Source organism: Cyprinus carpio, chromosome A5 (assembly GCF_018340385.1).
Source record: "Cyprinus carpio isolate SPL01 chromosome A5, ASM1834038v1, whole genome shotgun sequence".
Lineage (NCBI taxonomy): Eukaryota > Metazoa > Chordata > Actinopteri > Cypriniformes > Cyprinidae > Cyprinus > Cyprinus carpio.
The window spans coordinates 7117485-7137138 of NC_056576.1; the positions used below are offsets into that span (position 1 = coordinate 7117485).

The window sequence follows — 19654 nt, forward strand, 5'->3', positions numbered from 1 at the left end:
TTAAAATACATACAAAACAGTGTTTTATGAAATTCAAAAATTGCCTGTAGTTTTCTGTAAGAGGTAGGTTTAGGTGTAGGGCGATAGAAAATACAGTTTGTATACACTCCAGTATAAAAACTACTACGCCTATAGAGATTCCCCATAAAACACACATGCAAGAATGTGTTGTATGTGTGTGTAGACATAGGTAGATAGAATTTAACTGTTTAATTTACTTAACTGTTTAAGATTTAAATGTTTAGTGTTAGTAATTTGATTACAAAGGCCATTTTTGAACTGACTATTAACACTGTATCATTTTGCATGGTTTTTGCATGGTTCTGCAAGTTTTCTGTCAAATACCCAGTCTTCACAGAGCCATGCGGGACAATTAAAAGATGTGTTAAGGCATCACACTGTGTCACCTCACCAGTATAACAAGCCTGTGACAACGGCACTGTCTGCAAACTCACGTTTTTATCTACTGAGAAGAAAGATTCAGTGCTGCTCTCTAGTGCCGACACATGAAAACTGCAGCAGTTCAATCATCATGAAATCAAAACTGATCCTATATAAATATGATTAAGACATATTCCTGGTCTTAATGGGCACATTACATAATTTTAAAGCCATATCTGTATGTAAAAATACAATAACCAATAATATCAAATATGTTTTATGCTTTAAATGTGAATAAAGGTAAATGTGCAAACTGTGAATTAAAAGAAAAATATTCACAAAGTTGCAAAAAACACACTTTTTGAAAAACCCACTAGTTTTAGATTGAGCACATGTGTGTATCTGCTTAACCTGTCCATTATTACCAGTACTGGTGTAACTGATTGGTTAAACATCATGACTTTGGCTTAAAATCAGTAACTGAGGGACATACAGAAAGAAACACTGACACAAATATGAAGAAAATACAAAGCAGAAATTCTTCAGAAAGTACAGGCCACTTTATTCTATTTTGCTACATACTGAAAACTAAGAAAGGAATTAAATCATGAATTAAAATAAATAGTATGTTTTCAAGCATAAAATACAATTCAGCAGTTTAAAAGTGTATTCTGGGTTTAAACAGCATCTGTGGCAGGTTCGACATAGAAAATAAAAATAAAAATGTATAAATAATCAAATTTTATGAAAATAAACATCAGATTTATAGTAATGCACTTACAAATTAAGCCTATAGAGCGCTAATTAATAATCAAAATACACAGTTTTGAAAATATAACAATAATGCATAAAGCTGTTGACATTTAAAACTTGTGTCATGACCATGCAACTAACTAGATACATTTCTACTCAGAAGAATTAATAATTTAAACAAAAATAATAGTTAAGAACTACAAGAATTAAGCACTTTCACAAAAATATGAGCTGCACGTTTCAACACAGAACACCGTGGAAGTGCATTACTGTAAATGCTGCATCACTGTGTTTTGTTTGACAGATGAGGTGAAATTATTTTCAGTGTTGATCGACAGATGCTGTATGTAGTTTAACTAGTTTTGAGCCCAGAACGTTCCTTTTAATAGGAATCAAAAGACCAAAAGCTGAAACATCATAGAAACTAAATAAGATCCAAGCCACACGTGTAATACAATACTGTAGTGCCACTAATAAAAATCACTAAATCCACCAGAAGAGTTTGAGATGTGCGGTTTGCATGTTTTGCATGTTGAATCTTCAAACACTGCTTTAAATCTACACATACACACTTTATAGAGATCATGTTGCTGTTTCTTGTGACAATTCTGACCCTCTAGTTTCCTCTAGTAAACTTCAGACATATTTTTACGGTTTCTTTTCAGATTCCAACACAGAAACATCCCACACAGATCCACTCACACACTCACACACACACACACACACTCACACACACACACACACACACACACACACACACACAAACACACGTCTACACCAAGCTGAGGAAGTTAAGGCTTTGAGCAGACGATCCATGGTGCCAGTCTCTGAGTGTAAGATATCTGGGTCCAATCTTATGATTAATCTTCACTACCCTGTTCGCAGACAACCAATGAGAGAGAGAGAGAAAAAAAGAAACAAAGACAGTATGAAGAGCTGTAGAAGTCTTCAGCACAGAGATACTGTAAAGCATGCAGATCGCCACTGCACACGGGTTAAACTTGCTTCTGTAACTCTGTCTCAAACCAAGCTTCAATGTATTACTCTAATAAGCATAAAATATACACAGCACACACTGTATACTATATAACAATAATTATAATAATAATAATGCCTTTCTTTGGAAAACAAAGTCAGGAACCCTCACAAACTATGAATTCACCCACACAAAACAAGACAAGTTATTACACGACAACTTCAACAGCAAACCAACAACAGCGCAAGATTAACAGAATAACTCTCAGATTGGGACTATGAATAAAATGTAGGCGTATTTTTCCTTCCTCAAGTATGAGCTCCATATTCAGACTATATGTACAATATAAACCATAAATGGCTGATATATGATACTCAACAAAAAACTTCATAAACCTTTACTTAAAGCCTATGTTAAATACATTATACATTGTAATGCATTATATTTTTTCAAAAATAACTTTAACCCAAGTCAAAATCCATTAATATTTCAAGGTTTGTTTGTCATGTGTTTTAATGCATTATATTTTCTAAAGGTATAACAATGAATAGATATGTATTATAACTGCTTAAATTATTAACAAGATCATAAAATGCATTATAAGGTGTGTTACAAGGCATAACAAATGCATTAAAACTCCTTTTATAATGCATTATATATAAATGATTTAAGTGATACCAAAAACTCATATGCATTTTTTAATACTTTGTCTAAATGAGCAATGAACTGCATCAAATATTACTAACATTCTTCAAAAAATATTCTTCTGTGTTAATCAGAAAAAAAGAAAGGTTTGGAACAACTTGAGGGTGAGTAAATCTTCAAAATATTTTCTTCTGTGTTAATCAGAAAAAAAGAAAGGTTTGGAACAACTTGAGGGTGAGTAAATGATGAACATTTTTATTTTTGGATGAACTATCCCTTTAAGCACTTCCTTTCACTGACCTTTTGTTAAAAAATAAAGAAAAATACCATTTTGTGTCCCAGTGGTGGAAAGTGTCAGTGATCTGCACATGCTGGTTAACTAGGGCCAGAGCTTTAACAGAAACCCCACAAAACAACAGGCCACAGGATGCCAAAATCACACAGGTAAATAACAGAACACAAACACCCTTCAGAGAAAACCTGAACAAATCATCATCACAAAAACAAAAAACACACAGATTATAAAATACACACACACACACACACACTCCGAAACAGCTGGCAAGAAGTGGAACTTACTTTGTTGGCTTTGCTGATTCTGACTCCTGTGAGTGATCTGAAAGACATAAACATGATACAGAACACATTTAATATGACAAGCTTTCACGTGATAGAGGTGTAATGAAAGACATTCTCATTCTCTTGCTTTCTCCCATCTGTTTCTCTCTCTCAGTTTAAAATGTCAATTTCGATCTTAATCTCAAATTCAGTATTGAAGGTTTTCCACACAATGCGTCTCAATCATGAAACATGAGCAGAACAAATGCCTGTAAATGTTTTATAAAACCATTGTTATGTAAAGTTGCTTTGAATTAAATGCATTAATTTATGTAAGAATGATTTTACGACTGATTTACACGGAAATGCGTACTGCTTGTGTTTTATGAATAAGACCTAGTATTTATAAAATGCGTACATTTTTTTTAGCCTTCTTAATTTTTATTTACTTCCACCAGGAGTTGATTTTCAGGAGCATTTAAACTTTGAGGTCATATTTTTTCTAACCATATAAAACATAAAAGTGCTCTTTCATACAATTGAATTTAATCAAAAATGACCACATTTTTGCATATTCATCTAAAATAATTACATGAATTAAGTGAACCTAGAATAGCATTTTTTTAAAAGAGATAAATCAGATGTTCCAAATAAATAACAGAGAATTAGTAATTTTTCCCTGATCAATACATATAAAACAATAATATTTAAAAAGCAATAATAAAATAAAATAAAATAAAAAATAAAATAAAAACTCACCGAATTCTGATTCAGTGCCAGTGATTTGGGCCAGGATACGGAAGGAGCGGGATTGTGAAGTTCCCGTCCGCGGGCACCAGTCCTCTGTGTCCTCCATGATGCGTGTCCTGCTGGCATCACCATGAGTCGGGACGTGGTAAAAGTCAATGTCAGTCTCTATGATTGGTTTACGAAGAAATCTGCACACACACACAAAAGAGAGATACTGTCTGTCTCTTCTTCTGCATATCAAACGCACAATTAAAGCAACTCAGCATTTGAGAAACAAGGTCACTGCTGGCTGCTGGTTATTCCTTCTTTACCTGTTCATTGCAGGTTTTCTGAAGGAGGCATAAAAAAGGAATAAGAAAGATAAAACATTTCATTCATTCATTCTCTTTTAGAAGGGTTTTACTGATGGCAAACACATTACAGATGTACTCACTCAAAAACAGCTGAAGGACCACTATGAAAAAAAACAAACAAACAAAAAAACTGTCATTCAACAAATATTCCCTGACAAAAATGTACCATGGTAAACAGTTTCTTCCAAAATACTATAGTTGGATATAACAGTTATTGTTAATGCTATAACTTCTTAATAAACCTTTACAATCTTTCTGTCATTTTTATATTATAGTAGTGACTCATATCAAGTAAGTTTGGGCAATTTTAATTTACTATGGTATTGTGTCAGTTTGATTATGGCCAAGCTTTGCAGGGTTACCCAAATTCAAAAAGCACTAGGAGCTTCTTTTAAGGTTCTTGGACCAAATTCAGGAAAATATCCTTATGAAAAAAGTAAAGACAATCCAAGAAGATTGACCTCAAATGCCGTCTTTTAGTCAGTGTTTCAGGTAAACAGATAATATTAAACAGAAACATAAGCTTCTGAGTTTTAAAATCCTCCAAAGGAAATTAAACTAATTTGTCGTTAAAGAAATGCCCATTAGAAACGCATGAGACCAGTTGCATAAACATAGTCACTACACAAAACTGGTTTGACTAACTACTGTAGCAGTTAACCAAATGGGTATCAGTCTTACTTTCAGATTGATAAGTTTTTATATAAGTGACTTTAAAAAGTTATAAAAAAAAAAAATAGATTGTCTAACTTTTAAGACTAGTCTAAGCAGTTTATGCAAACGGTCACAGAAGATGGCGCTGCTGCACATGGAATAAAACACAAGCCACATATGGCTTGAGAAGAAACTCATCTGGACGTCTGAAATCATCAATCCATACTCTCAAAAAACATTTCCACGTCTGGAACATACTGATCGTATCGAAGCCCGTGTGTACTGACCTACTGACACGTACAGCATTCATAAGCTGTAATAAATCAGCGCTGACAGGCTGAGCGCGGACGAACCGTGTGACGAAAGAGTGTTGGCAGGCCTTGTCTGCTGACTCTGTGTGTCTGACAAACTGCTGACTACCTGACCACTGCGATACAACACCTCACAGATGGAACATACAGTAACATGCCATAACACGTCAAACTCACTTCAACACACTCATGCAATACAAACAGAAGAAACAATGAACCACAAAACTTTGCTTTGCGAGTGGGCTCTACTATAAAAGTCATTAATCAGCAGTACTACACTAATAAAATATTTCGGTCTTTTTTTTATTTATTTACATGCACCACAGTGGTAGAAAAGCGTGCTTGGAAAAGCTAAGCATGTAAATCCTAGCAGGCTACATGAACATGGTGATCCTTCAGTATATTATTTATATGCATATTAAAATAGCATCACCATCTGATACCATAACTGAACTATGATTCCAATCAAAGTCCTTTTGAAGGTGTAAAATTACAGGAAAAGTACCATGTCTTTTGAGTATGTACCATGGTATTCCTAAAAGTATCTCGAGCACAATGTAAATTACATTGGATTAAAGTTTAATACTTAGTGCTTCTTCACAGTATTGTATCCATGAAGAAAAGCAAAACACTCTCAAAGTTGAGGTTAGATGAGGGAATTCTGGAAAACAATGCTTTCACTACAAATCACAGCAATATTTACAGCACACACACAGAGAGAGAGAGAGAGAATGAAAGGAGCATCAATATGGTACTGACTTTGTGGCTGGAGTCAGCTGCTGAAAAGCACATTGAGGAGAAAAACAACCATTAAACACACAATCATCTCATCACTGGCTGAATTCAAACAACACTGATTCCTGCAGCCCTCTGAGACAGACCAACAGCTGAAAACAAACACACACAATAAAGAATGAAAAAAGAATTTCAGTCACTTTGTGTTAAACAAAGCACCGTCCCTTAGTTACTGTTGCTAATGCTGTCAAGTGAGGAATTATTAAACTTAACAGCTCATTTAAATGTGTATCTACATCTAGTAATTATGCAGTGACCAGAACAATTTTCAGTACAATATATAATAGGTAAATAAAGGTCAATATTAATAATATTTAAATATAAAATATTAATATTTAGTCCGGTCAGTCCCAAGCTCTGTCAATGGGTTGTGTACATTTCCTGTTTTCAAATGTATTCTTTGAGTTTTTATTAAATATTGTGTAAAACAAAGCAATTTTGTGCACATTATTTAGTTATTTGCTATGATTTAATTGCATTATCTATATATTGATATCAGCATCAGCCATTAAAAGGACAGTTCACCAAAAAACTAAAATTTACTCACACTCAGATTTGGAGAAATTTAGCATTATGTCACTGTCTCACCAATGGATGCTTTGCACTGAATGGGTGCCGTCAGAATGAGAGTCCAAACAGCTGATAAAAACATCACAATAATCCACAAGTAATCCACTCCAGTCCAGTCCACTCAGTTAATGTCAATTATTTAACGGATCAAGCACCATTTACAAGCCAACACAGCCCAAAACACTTTTAAAAAACATGTGAGTGTATATTGATGTGAGAGAATGAAAGGGTATGGACTTTTTCACTGGAGGAAGTGTTATTATGGATTATAAACTTGTATTTTATCCAGTAGTGACAATTTGAAGTTAAAGCGCCTTGATGGATTTGTTTCTTACAAACACACAGCTTTTCACTTCACAAGATGTTAACTAATGGACTGGACTGGACTGGATTACTTGTGGTTTATTGTGATGTTTTTATCAGCTGTTTGGACTCTCATTCTGACGGCACCCATTCACTGCAGAGGATCCACTAGTGAGCAAGTGATGCAATGCTACATTTCTCCAAATCTGTTCCAATGAAGAAACAAGGGTGGACTATTCCTTTAAAAACACCATGTCAGTCGACAAAGAAAAAAACAAACTTAATCCAGAAGAATTCTTTCCATTCAAACAAAATACATTATCCAAAACCAAGCACTTACTGGGCTGCATTAAGGAGAAATATGTTTTCTCAACAATTGCCTATAAAAATCATAGAAACAGTGCTGGCACTGATTTGACTCTATAATGTACAGCTGTATGAGGATAATGAGGAGGATTTATCAGAGTTTATAGGAGAGGGAGGATTAAAAACCATTAGATGAGTGCATAGTATGACGAGAAGCATTTGGTTTTCATCAGTTTTCTCCCCCACATCTCTAATATTTTCCTCCTTTTTTCAGACACAGCGTTCAGGCATCTAACAAATATTATGTTCAGAATTCAATTCTAGCATACTGGGCAGTACATACTGCATTTTTTGGCACTCATAGCAGATTATATCCCATGCATACTATGTACATATACTGCAAAAATAGCAGCATGACTAGTATATTGCTATTCCAAACACTTAACGAGAAGCAGAACGGATTTATTGAGTGATTAAACTCTAATCTGCGCTGGTATCATGGTGATATTATACTATTAAAGTTATTTAGCACACAGAAACAAACAAAATGCATCACAACAAACACACTGATCTGATGAGACGTGTGTGTGTTTGATTCTCAGAATACATGTGTGCATTGGCATGTGTAATTAGACACATAGTTCTTCTGCGTAATAATGTCAATCAGCACTTTATAACTATCATTAAAATATGAAACCCAGAAAGGGAGGTTCGCACACACACAAAATACATCTGAGCTTAACATCACACACACCAAAACACACAACAGATAGCATTACACAGAGCTAAATATACACGCAAACATCAGAGCCCCTGACACACGAACAGAATCTTGCATACATCACTGCGTATAAAGAGATACAGAGACATGCTGCCAGTGTCTTCAGTGTATGAAAGAAAATTCTGGAATATTAGAGCCATCTTTACGTCATCTTAGGGTTGGTAGGTTTGATTGAGCTCTGTGGTTATGGGGTGGGTGGAGCACTGAAGTGTCAATCAAATTCTTACCCATTCAGCTGAGAGCTTTCACCCTGGCTTTCCAGCAGGCCCCGCCTCTGGCCCATGGCAACCTCACAGGCATTCTCATTGGAGTAGAGACTGATGGGCGTGTTATACACTGAAGGGCGGGGCACCACTGGTAGATGATTGGGTGAGCCATCAGTAGGCGTGTGCGGATCCTGTGTATTAGGGTTTTGAGCTGAGGAGGCGGGTGCAAAAGCAGATGCATCAGAGGGAATGGAGGATATGTGTGGTGACCCCGCCCCTCCAAACAGACGGGTGCTCCTATTGGAGGATGAAGTGATGTGGGTGGAGTTTGTGATGTCATAGGAAGATGGAATAGAGGTTGTCATGGGAACGGGTTTGATGATTTCCACAGAATCATCCTAAATATGAAAAGAAGCACATGCAGGACTCAAACAAAACGACAACAGCAACTGTATGACAGTGACTTCTAACAATTCAAGACAGGTAACGGAACACAGCAGGCACACTTCTGCTACAAACATGCAAAACTAAAACTTGTGCATACATATATAGCTGTGTGTCTGTCTCAGAGGGGAATAATGACATATACACACACAATCCATTCACAATACTCCAGTTGTGCACACTGGCTGGCTGTATGTCTATGTAAATCTCATACCTTTAGTGCCACATCTGGTTTTGGAAGACTGGAAGCTCTGTTGGAACATAAACAATGGACAAAAACATTAATGAGTCTGCTGTAACCACATCTAAAGCTGGCAATGGCAATACACAGGGAATGTCTAACTGTGATTTGCAGTAAAATCATAGGCCTGTATTCATAATGACACGAAACAACCGCATGGAAGTTTGTTGAGTTGAGCAGTTCTGAATCTGTTTCACCTGCAGGGAAGAACGGAATTAGGTTTGTATCCTCAAGACTCCAGGTCAGGTTTGGTTTTAAACTGTAAACTGGTGGTCAAAAATGTGGAATAATTATGATTTTTTTTTTTTAAGTCTCTTATACTACCAAGGCTGCACATATTTGATCAAAAATACAGTAAAAACAGTAATAATGTGAAATATTATTAAAATGTAAAATAAGTATTTTCAATTTGAATATATTTTAAAATGTAATTTATTCCTGCGATCAAAGCTAAATTTTCAGCATCATTACTCCAGTCTTCAGTGTCACATGATCCTTCAGAAATCATTCTAATATGCTGATTATTGCTCAATTATTAACAATGGTTCTTATTATTATCAATTTTGGAAGGATTCTTAGATTAATAGAATATTCAAAAGAACAGCATTTATTTGAAACAGAAATCTTTTGTAACATTATAAATGCCTTTACTGTCACTTGTGAATGGTAGAAAGCATAAAAAATACAAAAATATGAAGCAGCACAACTGTTTTCAACATTGACAATAATAAGAATGTTTCTTGAGCAGCAAATCTACAAATTAGAATGATTTCTGAAGGATCACGTGACACTGAAGACTGGACTAAAGATGCTGTATATATAATATTTCACAATATGTGTGTGTGTGTGTGTTGAGAGGCTGGCAGAGTACAACAATCTCACACTTTCCTTATTTTTTTTATTGTGTGTGTGTGTGTGTGTGTGTGTTGAGAGGCTGGCAGAGTGCTTGAGTATCAGTTACCATCTCTGAGATGAGACTTCAACAACAATCTCACACATGTCTTAGTTTTTTTGTTTATGAATCATTTTGACCTTTGAGGATGTTCCCAAAGGGAGGTTTTATCTGATTAAGCTTCTGGGTGCAATTTTGTCCCTAAAATATAGCCACACACATCTTGTGTAGATGAGAGTGTTGTATAACAGGTGATGTAAGCACATGCTATATGTGGAGCCTCTGCATCTTTGTTTCTAAGTAAACACACACACACGTGGCCATCATGGGTTCATAAGAAGGTGGCGTATCCCTCTGCAGAGGTCTTTAGAGTGAGATCCAGTGGGTCGGGACGGGTTTAGCACTGCTGATCTGGTCATGAGCACTCACACTGCTGCAGTTATGAGCCAATAATCTGTTCTCAGTGCACTCAATATAGATCCACAGGACTCAGAAAACCAGCAGAACAATGCCAGAGAGAGAAACAAGATTTAATTCATTTTACTTTGTTAACTGAATCCTTTTTATCAGATTTGACATCCAGTCTTTAAATATCCTTCCAGCAAAAATCTAAATAATCATAAATTAGACTATTTTAAGGAGCCAATATTTTGTATGGAATTAAATAATAAGTCAAATGAAACCCAGATATTAAAATAGCCTTTTTAGAACTTAATAGACTTCATAAACTTAATGAATAGAACTTTCTATTCATCAAAGAATCCTGAAACAAACGTGGCGTAACTGGCAGAAGTTATTTAAATAAGTAATGATTAATATTTAACACACAGCATATTTACAGATAATTTGTAGGTAATTACTTCAATCTACGAGAGAAATGCAGAGAAATGACGTCAAAAGACAATAAAAATTAACCGCATCAGCATCACACAGATTCTTACAACATTTTCATGCTATTATAATGACAGAAAATGAGAGAGAAAACACACACACACACACACACACACATAATGAGAAAAATACCCACATATGCAACAACTGCAATGAGAGTAAATCTTAAATTACATGTGTAACTGTTTATTAAGTTAATAGTGTTTAATTGATAAACAAAGAAGGTCATTCTTACATTCTTAAACTCCTTAGACCATTTTACTACACTCAAATGAACAGCTTTGTGTGTGTGTGTGTGTGTGTGTGTGTGTGTGTGTGTGTGTGTGTGTGTGTGTGTGTGTGTGTGTGTGTGTGTGTGTGTGTGTGTGTGTTCGCCAGAAACATACTCTATCCCAGAAAACGGGGGAGATTCTAAGAACTTTGGCTAATGTTCGGACAAGGTTTTCTCAAAGTTACAAACAAATGTTCTTCCAGTAACACTAATAGAATGTTCGTTCAGAGTTATCTGGGATGCAGCTGACAAATACATAGTTGAAAAAGAGTTAAAAAAAAAATAAATAAATAAATAAAAGTCCCCGGATGACCATTAGGCGAGATGTGGAGTGTGGATTCAGTGGACATTTTACTATCCCATAAGGCCACGGGAGAGAACTATGACAACATGGCCATTGTAGTGCATTTAAATTCAAATTACACACATCCGTACAATAAAGAGCATATTTTTTAACAGTTGCTAAAGAGTTACTTTAGCAAAATAAGCAAAATAAGTACCTATTCGTTTTTTATTATTCCTTTTTTTAAATGTTACTACTTGTGTTAGATCGCTCAAAAAACATCAAAAGTAACATTCCAATAATGTTTGTAATATGATGGAATGGAATGTTCCCTTAACATTCGCATAACCAAGAAAAAAACATTTTAAAAGCTAAAAACTGGACATTTTAAACATTCACAGAACATTCACAGAAATAACATGTTAATGGAAACGTTAGCAAAATATTCTTAGAACATATTTTTGTTAGCTGGGACAACAAGCCAGCGTTGTGTTAGTATAATTGAAATACTTTTATAGCTTTTTTAATAGTTTATTTTATTTCAGTTAAAGTTTATTTTACTGTTATTGTTTTTATGGTTTTGGTTTTAGTTTTGAAAAGTGAATAAAATCTGAAAAACACTCATTTTGTCTATATTCACTATGTGGTTGCTAGAGTCTTCTGGATGGTTGCTTGGTGGTTTCTTACTGGTCCATCATAAAGTTTCTGTGATATTCTGGTCTGTAGATCCGGGCACCAGTTCCTCCTTTAGTGCAAGTCTGTGGGATTTTTTTGTCTACCATCATCCACTACATTCTTTGGTATTGATGATTCATAAGGAAACCATCAATGGCAATAAAAAACATTATTTTTAAAAGTGTTTTAATCACATAAATGCATTTGCCTTAGTTTTGTGCTTTTATTAACTAGGGCTCAAAAAATGGCTTAAAATTCACTCTTAAAAATTAAGGCTCCAATTACAACCAGACATGGTTTTCTAAAGAACTAGGAAACTAGTTGAACAGTTCTGGAAATGACCATCTATATACTGGTTCTTTAAAGAACCCAGAAACCAGTAGGCTGATCTGAAAAACTATAATGAAGCATCAAGAATTTTCTTCCAAAAATCATACATATTAAGTGTTTTGGAAGCCTTTTTGAAATTGCAATTCCATTTAGTGACACTAAGGGAGTAGAAATGACTCAAATCAGCTTTAAAGCAACAAAATAAATATTCATCCAAAAATAAATATTCTGCCATAATGTACCCTTTTTTCTATATATTTTGTCATTTTGGACCTACTTACATTGAAAAGAGCAATTTTGCCATTATATCTCCTTATAAACCTATTCTTTGCTTTCCACAGAAGAAAGTCAGATCGGTTTGGAACGACATGAGGGTGTGCAAATAATGACAGAACTATTCCTTTGAGATACTATATGTTGAAATCAGACATTACTATATCTGTAATTAATCAAGAGAGCAAAGGGACATGAAGGATCGTCATTATTATATTCTTTTTTAAACCATGAAATATTACAATTTCTGAGGGTGGAGATTTCACTATACACTTTGAACTTTCTTCCAAATGGTGATTTTTATTCTGCTGTATCTCGCTAATGGAAAATGGGGTTTTATCCAGCTGTGATATCCTGTGAACAATGCCAACACACACATTCAGGGATGTGTTGAGGTGCAGGACAGTGTGTGTTGTTCTGGTGAAACAGGCTTCAGCTTACACTTTTATACAGCTAAGAGCTTAGAATGCAAACAGAGACAGAGTTAAAAGTGCAGGAGGTTTACAGAGTAATTTAATGCTTTCACATCACACACAAAAAAAAAAAAAAAGAGGGCAAACAGACCATCTAACACAGTCTAGAGCAGAGAGGAAATGCTGATTTTGCAACAGCTTCCCCCCCCCAAAAAAAAAAAATAGGGAAATCAGCTTCCCCCCCTCCCCCATTTTATTTCAAAAAAAAAAAAATAGAGTAATTTCTGTACCATTAAGGATTTTTACCTTGTTGCACTTGCAGTGTTCCTGGTCAAAAAATGACTGGCTTACAAAAATTGCTTATATATTTCTTGTTTTCCTATATTATCACCAAATCTTGGATTCAACCTGTTGGCAGCTCATTTTATTTCAGTTATCACTGGTTTCGTATTTTTGGAACTGATTGATCATAGGTCTCACTGATCTGAGCCTATGCACCTCAGTTTTTGAGTGAATTTATCAAAAATTATTCACAAATAATGCTTTTTTTCACTCACTGCACTGTGTACTGCACCGTAAGCTAGCATTCCACTCTGAATGTAGATTCAAAATAAACAATACAGTACACATTCAAACGCAAGCCGATCTCTTTCTGGCATCTTTTGCTGGTTCGGTCTCTCTCCGTTTCTTATCGTTTACAAATTTAGCTAATGAAATATCAGTTAGAATAGATGAATTAGAGAGAAACATTTGTGTTCTCACTGCATCTGAGTCTAAATGTCCAAACTGTTTTACTTTCTGAATGATGTTTCATACATTTGGGACAAAAGAGTGTTAACAGTCCTAAATCAGATCTGCAAGAGTCAAAAACAAGTTCATCTGGCGAGAAAGTCAGAGGAACTTGAACAATATTAATAATAATGTTAAAAATAAATGCACAGTATTATTTCTGCTTCATTCATTCATTACTGTCAGTGCTGATTATTATGAAAATAAATAAATACACAAAGTGTTTTATATTTTTGTGCTATTTATTTATATTTTGATATAATTTTCCCAGATTCATCTAATACTAATTAAAGATGTCTACAATTTACCACACTGTAAAAAAATATTTTGTAAATAAAAACAAATAAATAAAACTTGTAAGTAAAAAAATGTTATTGGAGTACATCTTACAAGAAAATACTATTTCAGTTTTTCTACTTCAAAATTTGTTATATGCTGGACCAGTCACTATTGTCTATGTATCTGTTGTTAAAAAAAATTACCAGAAATCTCTGATTGAAAATATATTTATATATTTTTTTTCAGTGTAGGATTTATTTTTTACTATTTTCACTTAGGAATATATAAATATATATACTGTAAAATAATAATAATAATAATAATAATAATAATTAAATAACACTGAAAAAAAATGATTAATTGAATTTACTACATTAATAAACAAAAAAAGTGTTAAAAAAAATTAAAACATATTTATCAAAAATATAAAATATACAACCACCAAAAAAAAAAAAAAGTTAAGCATCTTTTTTTTTCAGTGAAACTCACTTTATTTTGATACATTTTTCAGAAAATCCAGATTTTGCAGAAGATTTTCCTTCATCTAATTTAGTATCCCTGGTCATGTTTAATTTAAATTAAATTTTAATCAGATGATTATAGGAAAATCATATTAAAAAAAAAATAAAAAATTAAATTAGTTACAGACGTGAAAGCAGAAAGTAAGTAAAAAAGTAAAAAATCATACTATGTGATGAAGACTGTCAGCAGACTAAAATAAGCTCTTTCCCTCGATACTAACTGGTTTAAATGAACTTTATTAACCTGTTGATATTACACAATGTTTACGCAAAAGTGGTTTGGGTTGGAGTTTAGCTGGTTTAATTAAATCAAGCTAAACATTTCCTCCAATCGGTCATCAAAACACCTCCCACAAACCCATTTAATCAAGTAACCTGCATTCAACCCTGCTGTGAATGGTTGAATCTGATGCTGTTTGACATATTTTGTGTTTAGGAAGTTGTGTGGTCAGTTTAATCTGCGCTCTGATGAGGAACTGGCACTCGTCTGTGTGTTTAAGCGCTCAGAACCAGCGATCATCATTTGTGTGTTTGGATGTGGCATAACAAACATCAAACCTGAACCGTAACACAAAATCAAAATGCACACAACACAATCAAGAACACACACACAAAAAGGGAATAAGGAATTACAGGTTTTCGTAAAGCTGACATGATTTGTTGTTTAGCTTAGATTACGTGATTCAATCTTTTGAGAGAGGCCGTTCAAGGGCAAAAATACAGCACTGAAATTTCACAATTCTTTTTCCCTTAAGTACTTTCATTGTTATTTCAGTGGATATAAACTCATTTCAGTTCATTAATGTGGAAACAGAAGCCTGCAGCGTCTCAGACCGGCCAAATTTAAACATCCTCCAAACACAACACATGTCAACAAGGCACAGCAAGGTTACAAGCACAAGCACAGCAAGTACATCTCCTGTCTACTAGACCACAATCTCCAAAACTGACTGTAAAATATGTTTGAAAACATCAAAACAGGCAAATCTGACAATAGCATTATAAATTATGCTTGCACAGTTTATAATAAATTACAAAGCAATGATTTCTCCCATTTATTTGTATTTCTAGAGGCCCGGCTTTTTTCCTATAGTGTCTCTAATGTCATTAGAGCACATATTACACCTGCGCTCATATGCATGTTATATTTATATAAAAAATAATATGTTAATATATCTACACATCCTATCTACAGATCAAACAATTTAGTGAAGTCTGAGCTTATAACAAGAACGTCTCGGTTACGTATGTAACCCTCGTTCCCTGAAGGAGGGAACAGAGACGTCACGTCTGTGACCGACGAATTGGGATCTCGCTTAGACAGACCAATCTACTTTGAGTGTAAACTAAACAGGCCAATGCACATTGGCATGCGATTATTGCATCCAGCTTCTGCTAATCACAGCATAAGCATAAAAAAGCAGCAGGTGCAACGCATACCAGGTTTTCGCTGAGGAGCTGAGCCGGTGACCCGGCCGCTCAGTGGTGGTACAGCAGCCGTGGCGACGGGATGTGACAATTCTGTTCCCTCCTTCAAGGAACGATGGTTACATACGTAACCGAGACATTCCCTTTCAGTCAGTCACTCTCGACTTCACGTCGGTGACCAACGAATTGGGATCCCTACCAAAGCTCCAGTCTGGCGGGGAAACATGGGCTCTGAGGCTATACCGTGGACTTTACACAATATACAAACAACTTAATCCACACAAATCTAACAAATCAATCCAACCATTCCACAAGTTCTCAAGGATTTATCGAGTGAAGGCCTGGCGCCGGACGTTCCACTACGTCTGGCTGCCGAGGGGAAAGAAGGAGAAGCGACAGGGTCAACAGTACGGACCCCTCCGCTACTTTCATGAAGACACGGGGAGACAGGGACAGCCCGAAGGGCAGGACCTTGTACTGATATGTACGTCCCTCAAATACGAACAATAGAAATGGTCTGTGGTGCTGAAGGATCGACGCATGAAAGTATGCATCCTTCAGGGTGATCACTGCAAACCAATCTCAGGGACGGATGCACCCGAAGATGCGTTTCTGCGTCAACATCTTGAACGGTAACCAGTGAAGGGCCCAGTTCAAGACACACAAGTCCAAGATTGGTCGTAACCCACTGCCTTTCTTGGGTACAAGGAAGCAGGGGCTGTAACACCCCGTAATTATACTTTCTGGAGGGAACGGCTCTATCGCATCCTTCACCAGTAGCACTGCGATCTGCGCACGCAAGACAGGAGCATTGGCCACCTTTACTGTCGTGAAGCGGATGCCACTGAACTTGGGGGGATGCCGGGAGAACTAAGTCGAATAGCCGAGGCTGATGGTCTGCAGGAGCCAGCGAGGGAGGCTGGGTGGCTCTAGCAAGGCACCTGCATACCGTGCAAGCGGGACCAGTGGAACCACTGCCATACCCGGAGTGGGGCAGCAAGGTGGAACACAGAGACCCAACTCGGGCAGCTTGTGAGCAGACCGAAGAGGGGTCTGGATGTGCGGTGCAACGTTTACCTGGTTCCACAGGTTAGCAGAGGGTGCGTGAGCAGGGCCTTTGTTGACACTCTCGAACAGCCCGTTGCTTCCTGCTGGCAATGGAGAAGGGTGAGTGTGGTCCAGTGTTGGTCCATCTGTGACTCTCCATGCCCTCCCAGGTCCCAAGGAACAGAGAAAACCACTCTCTCATCAAGATTTTCCAGATTCTCCACCCAGCCCTCCTCCGGGGGAGGGAGAGGTGTCTTTACCATCCCCCAAAGAGCAGCTTCCTCCCTCTCTGGGTCGCCCCCGTCCCCTTTTTGCTCTTCCACTCACTGCCAGGTTTGAAGAGGGGCCAGGACGGGTGGGGTGGCCTGCCTACACCCAGCTCCATGGCACCGCTTGCTGGAGGCTGATGTGGATGCGGCGCGGGGGTGGACACAGAGGGCTGCCCTTGGTGACGAGCAGGCCTTCTGGATCCGATTCAGGCCTTATCACCGCCCCAGAGGGCGGCAGCACAGCCAAATCTTCCTCTCCAGAGAGCTCTCCCTCTGATTCAGTGTTCGACATCTGGTCGTCGGGAGAAGCACCGAAGGATACCGCTGGTACACTCTTTGAAGAGGGCCCAGTGCATTCCTTTGGCGCTGGTTGAGAAGCGCTAGTGGAGTGATGGTCCCCCGAGGATTGGTTCCACGAGGTGTTTGCCACCACTGTAACCCTCAAACCACCCATGCTACAGCCGTCAGGACGAGCACTAAATCGCTCCAGAGGAAACGGAGCCTGGCCCGCAGCTCCGAGATGGTCATCTTCCAGCAATGGGAACATGACTCATCCGTGAACACCACCTCAGCGTGTTTAATGCCCAGACACGTGAGGCAGCGATCATGACCATCACCCGGCGCCAGGTAATAACCGCATCCAGAAACGCACGGGCGAAATGGCCTCTTTAAAAACACGATCTGTCGTCTTTACAAAGACGCACCCATGTAAGCTCTTTTAGAGAAATAGGTTATTTTCAGGGAAATGCTCTTTTAAGTGCTGAGACGCACAGGGGAAATGGCCGTGTGCAGCAAAACAGGGGGTAGTGCAGCCTGAAGTGCGCTGAAGTGCCATCTGCCAACACAAGAAGCTCCCTAGAGCATGCAGAACTCGTCACACATGAATCAGTTTGGTAGGAGCAGAACGATATTGTCACTCGGCACTAAAGCGAAAAGCTGGTATGCATTGCACCTGCTGCCTTTTAATGCTCATGCCGTGATCAGTGGCAGCTGGATGCAATAATCACATGCCAATGTGCATTGGCTTGTTTAGATTACACTCGTAGTAGATTGGTCTCTCTAAGCGAGATCCAAATTCATCGGTCACCGACGTGATGTCAAGAGTGACCGACTGAAAGGGAAAAAAAGGTTTTCAATGGGACAACTGGCAAAAACTTTTAAATTTCCCATTTAAATTTAGATGCAAAAACAGCTTAAATAATTAAGATATTTAATTTAAGGGTCAGAGAGGTGGTGTAAATGGTCAAATTAAGAATATTTAGGTATTAAGAAATTAACATTATAAATAAATAAATGGACTTCATTTATTTATTTACTAAATAACAGTACATAATTAAGTAAATAAACATTAATGATGTCATGGAAAACAAACAAATTGTCAAGTTATGAATGTTTAGGTATAAAACCCTTAAGAAATTAACATTATAAATAAATAAAATAATTAAATGGACTTCATTTATTTATTTACTAAATAAATAAGTACATAAGTAAATAAACATTAATGACTTCGTGAAAAACAAATAAATAAATAAACAAACAAATAAATGGGCCTCATGGAAAATAAATAAATGCATTAGTAAGTAAATAAATAAATGTAGTAGTAAGTAAATAAATATAAATGGATGACATGGAAAACCAATCAATAACTTCAAACAGAAATTAGCATTAGAAATGGACTTGATATGAGCATCTGTGTGAGGTCACAGTAAATGAGATAAACTACAGCAGTGACACTGGCTCTCTCACAGTGAACACAAACCAAAATAATAATAAAAAATCAATTTAAAAAAATCATTCACTGCATGTGCTTTTAATTAACTCGTTCTCTCTGTGTAATCTACTGTCATCTGTGAGAATCAACAGAAAGCCTATAAAACTCCAGCGTAACTGCAGCTGAAGCCCATTCTGGCATTTCCACAGCACTTCTGCAGTAAAACCTCAGTGTCTTCCATTAGTTTTAAAAGACCCACAGACACACACATCAACACACCAACACATTCAAACCTCTGGTATCGCAGTGTCTTGCTTCTTTGTTTACTTCTCGACGATTCACGCAAAAGCATTTAATGAATAAAATTACCCATTACCTGCAGGCTGCTGTAATTACAAATAACACATAAAACATTTTTAATAGGAAGCCAAAAGAGGTAAAACTAAACCTGAACCACAACATAACCTGATAACCCATACTAAAACAAACAGTATCACTGCTGTGCAGCAGACAGGAAACATGTCTATTTCATTGCCAAACATTATAATATGTCAA

The 19654-nt window shown here is 36.6% G+C and overlaps 1 protein-coding gene across 3 annotated transcripts in view; it reads right to left on the reverse strand.

Moving 5' to 3' along the window:
- Positions 1-19654, reverse strand: part of LOC109073044 (PDZ and LIM domain protein 5-like) — a 44827-nt gene that overhangs the window by 10030 nt on the left and 15143 nt on the right. Inside the window, exons 4-9 of one of the 3 annotated variants that reach the window (XM_042752285.1) lie at positions 9001-9037; positions 6141-6157; positions 4497-4517; positions 4375-4392; positions 4073-4251; positions 3335-3371 (exon numbers count right to left, since the gene is read on the reverse strand). In XM_042752285.1, coding sequence (XP_042608219.1) covers positions 3335-3371; positions 4073-4251; positions 4375-4392; positions 4497-4517; positions 6141-6157; positions 9001-9037 — 309 coding nt within the window. Of the gene's footprint in view, positions 1-3334; positions 3372-4072; positions 4252-4374; positions 4393-4496; positions 4518-6140; positions 6161-8363; positions 8741-9000; positions 9038-19654 lie in introns of all 3 variants that reach the window. The other 2 variants (XM_042752279.1, XM_042752292.1) reach the window with 2 other exon arrangements.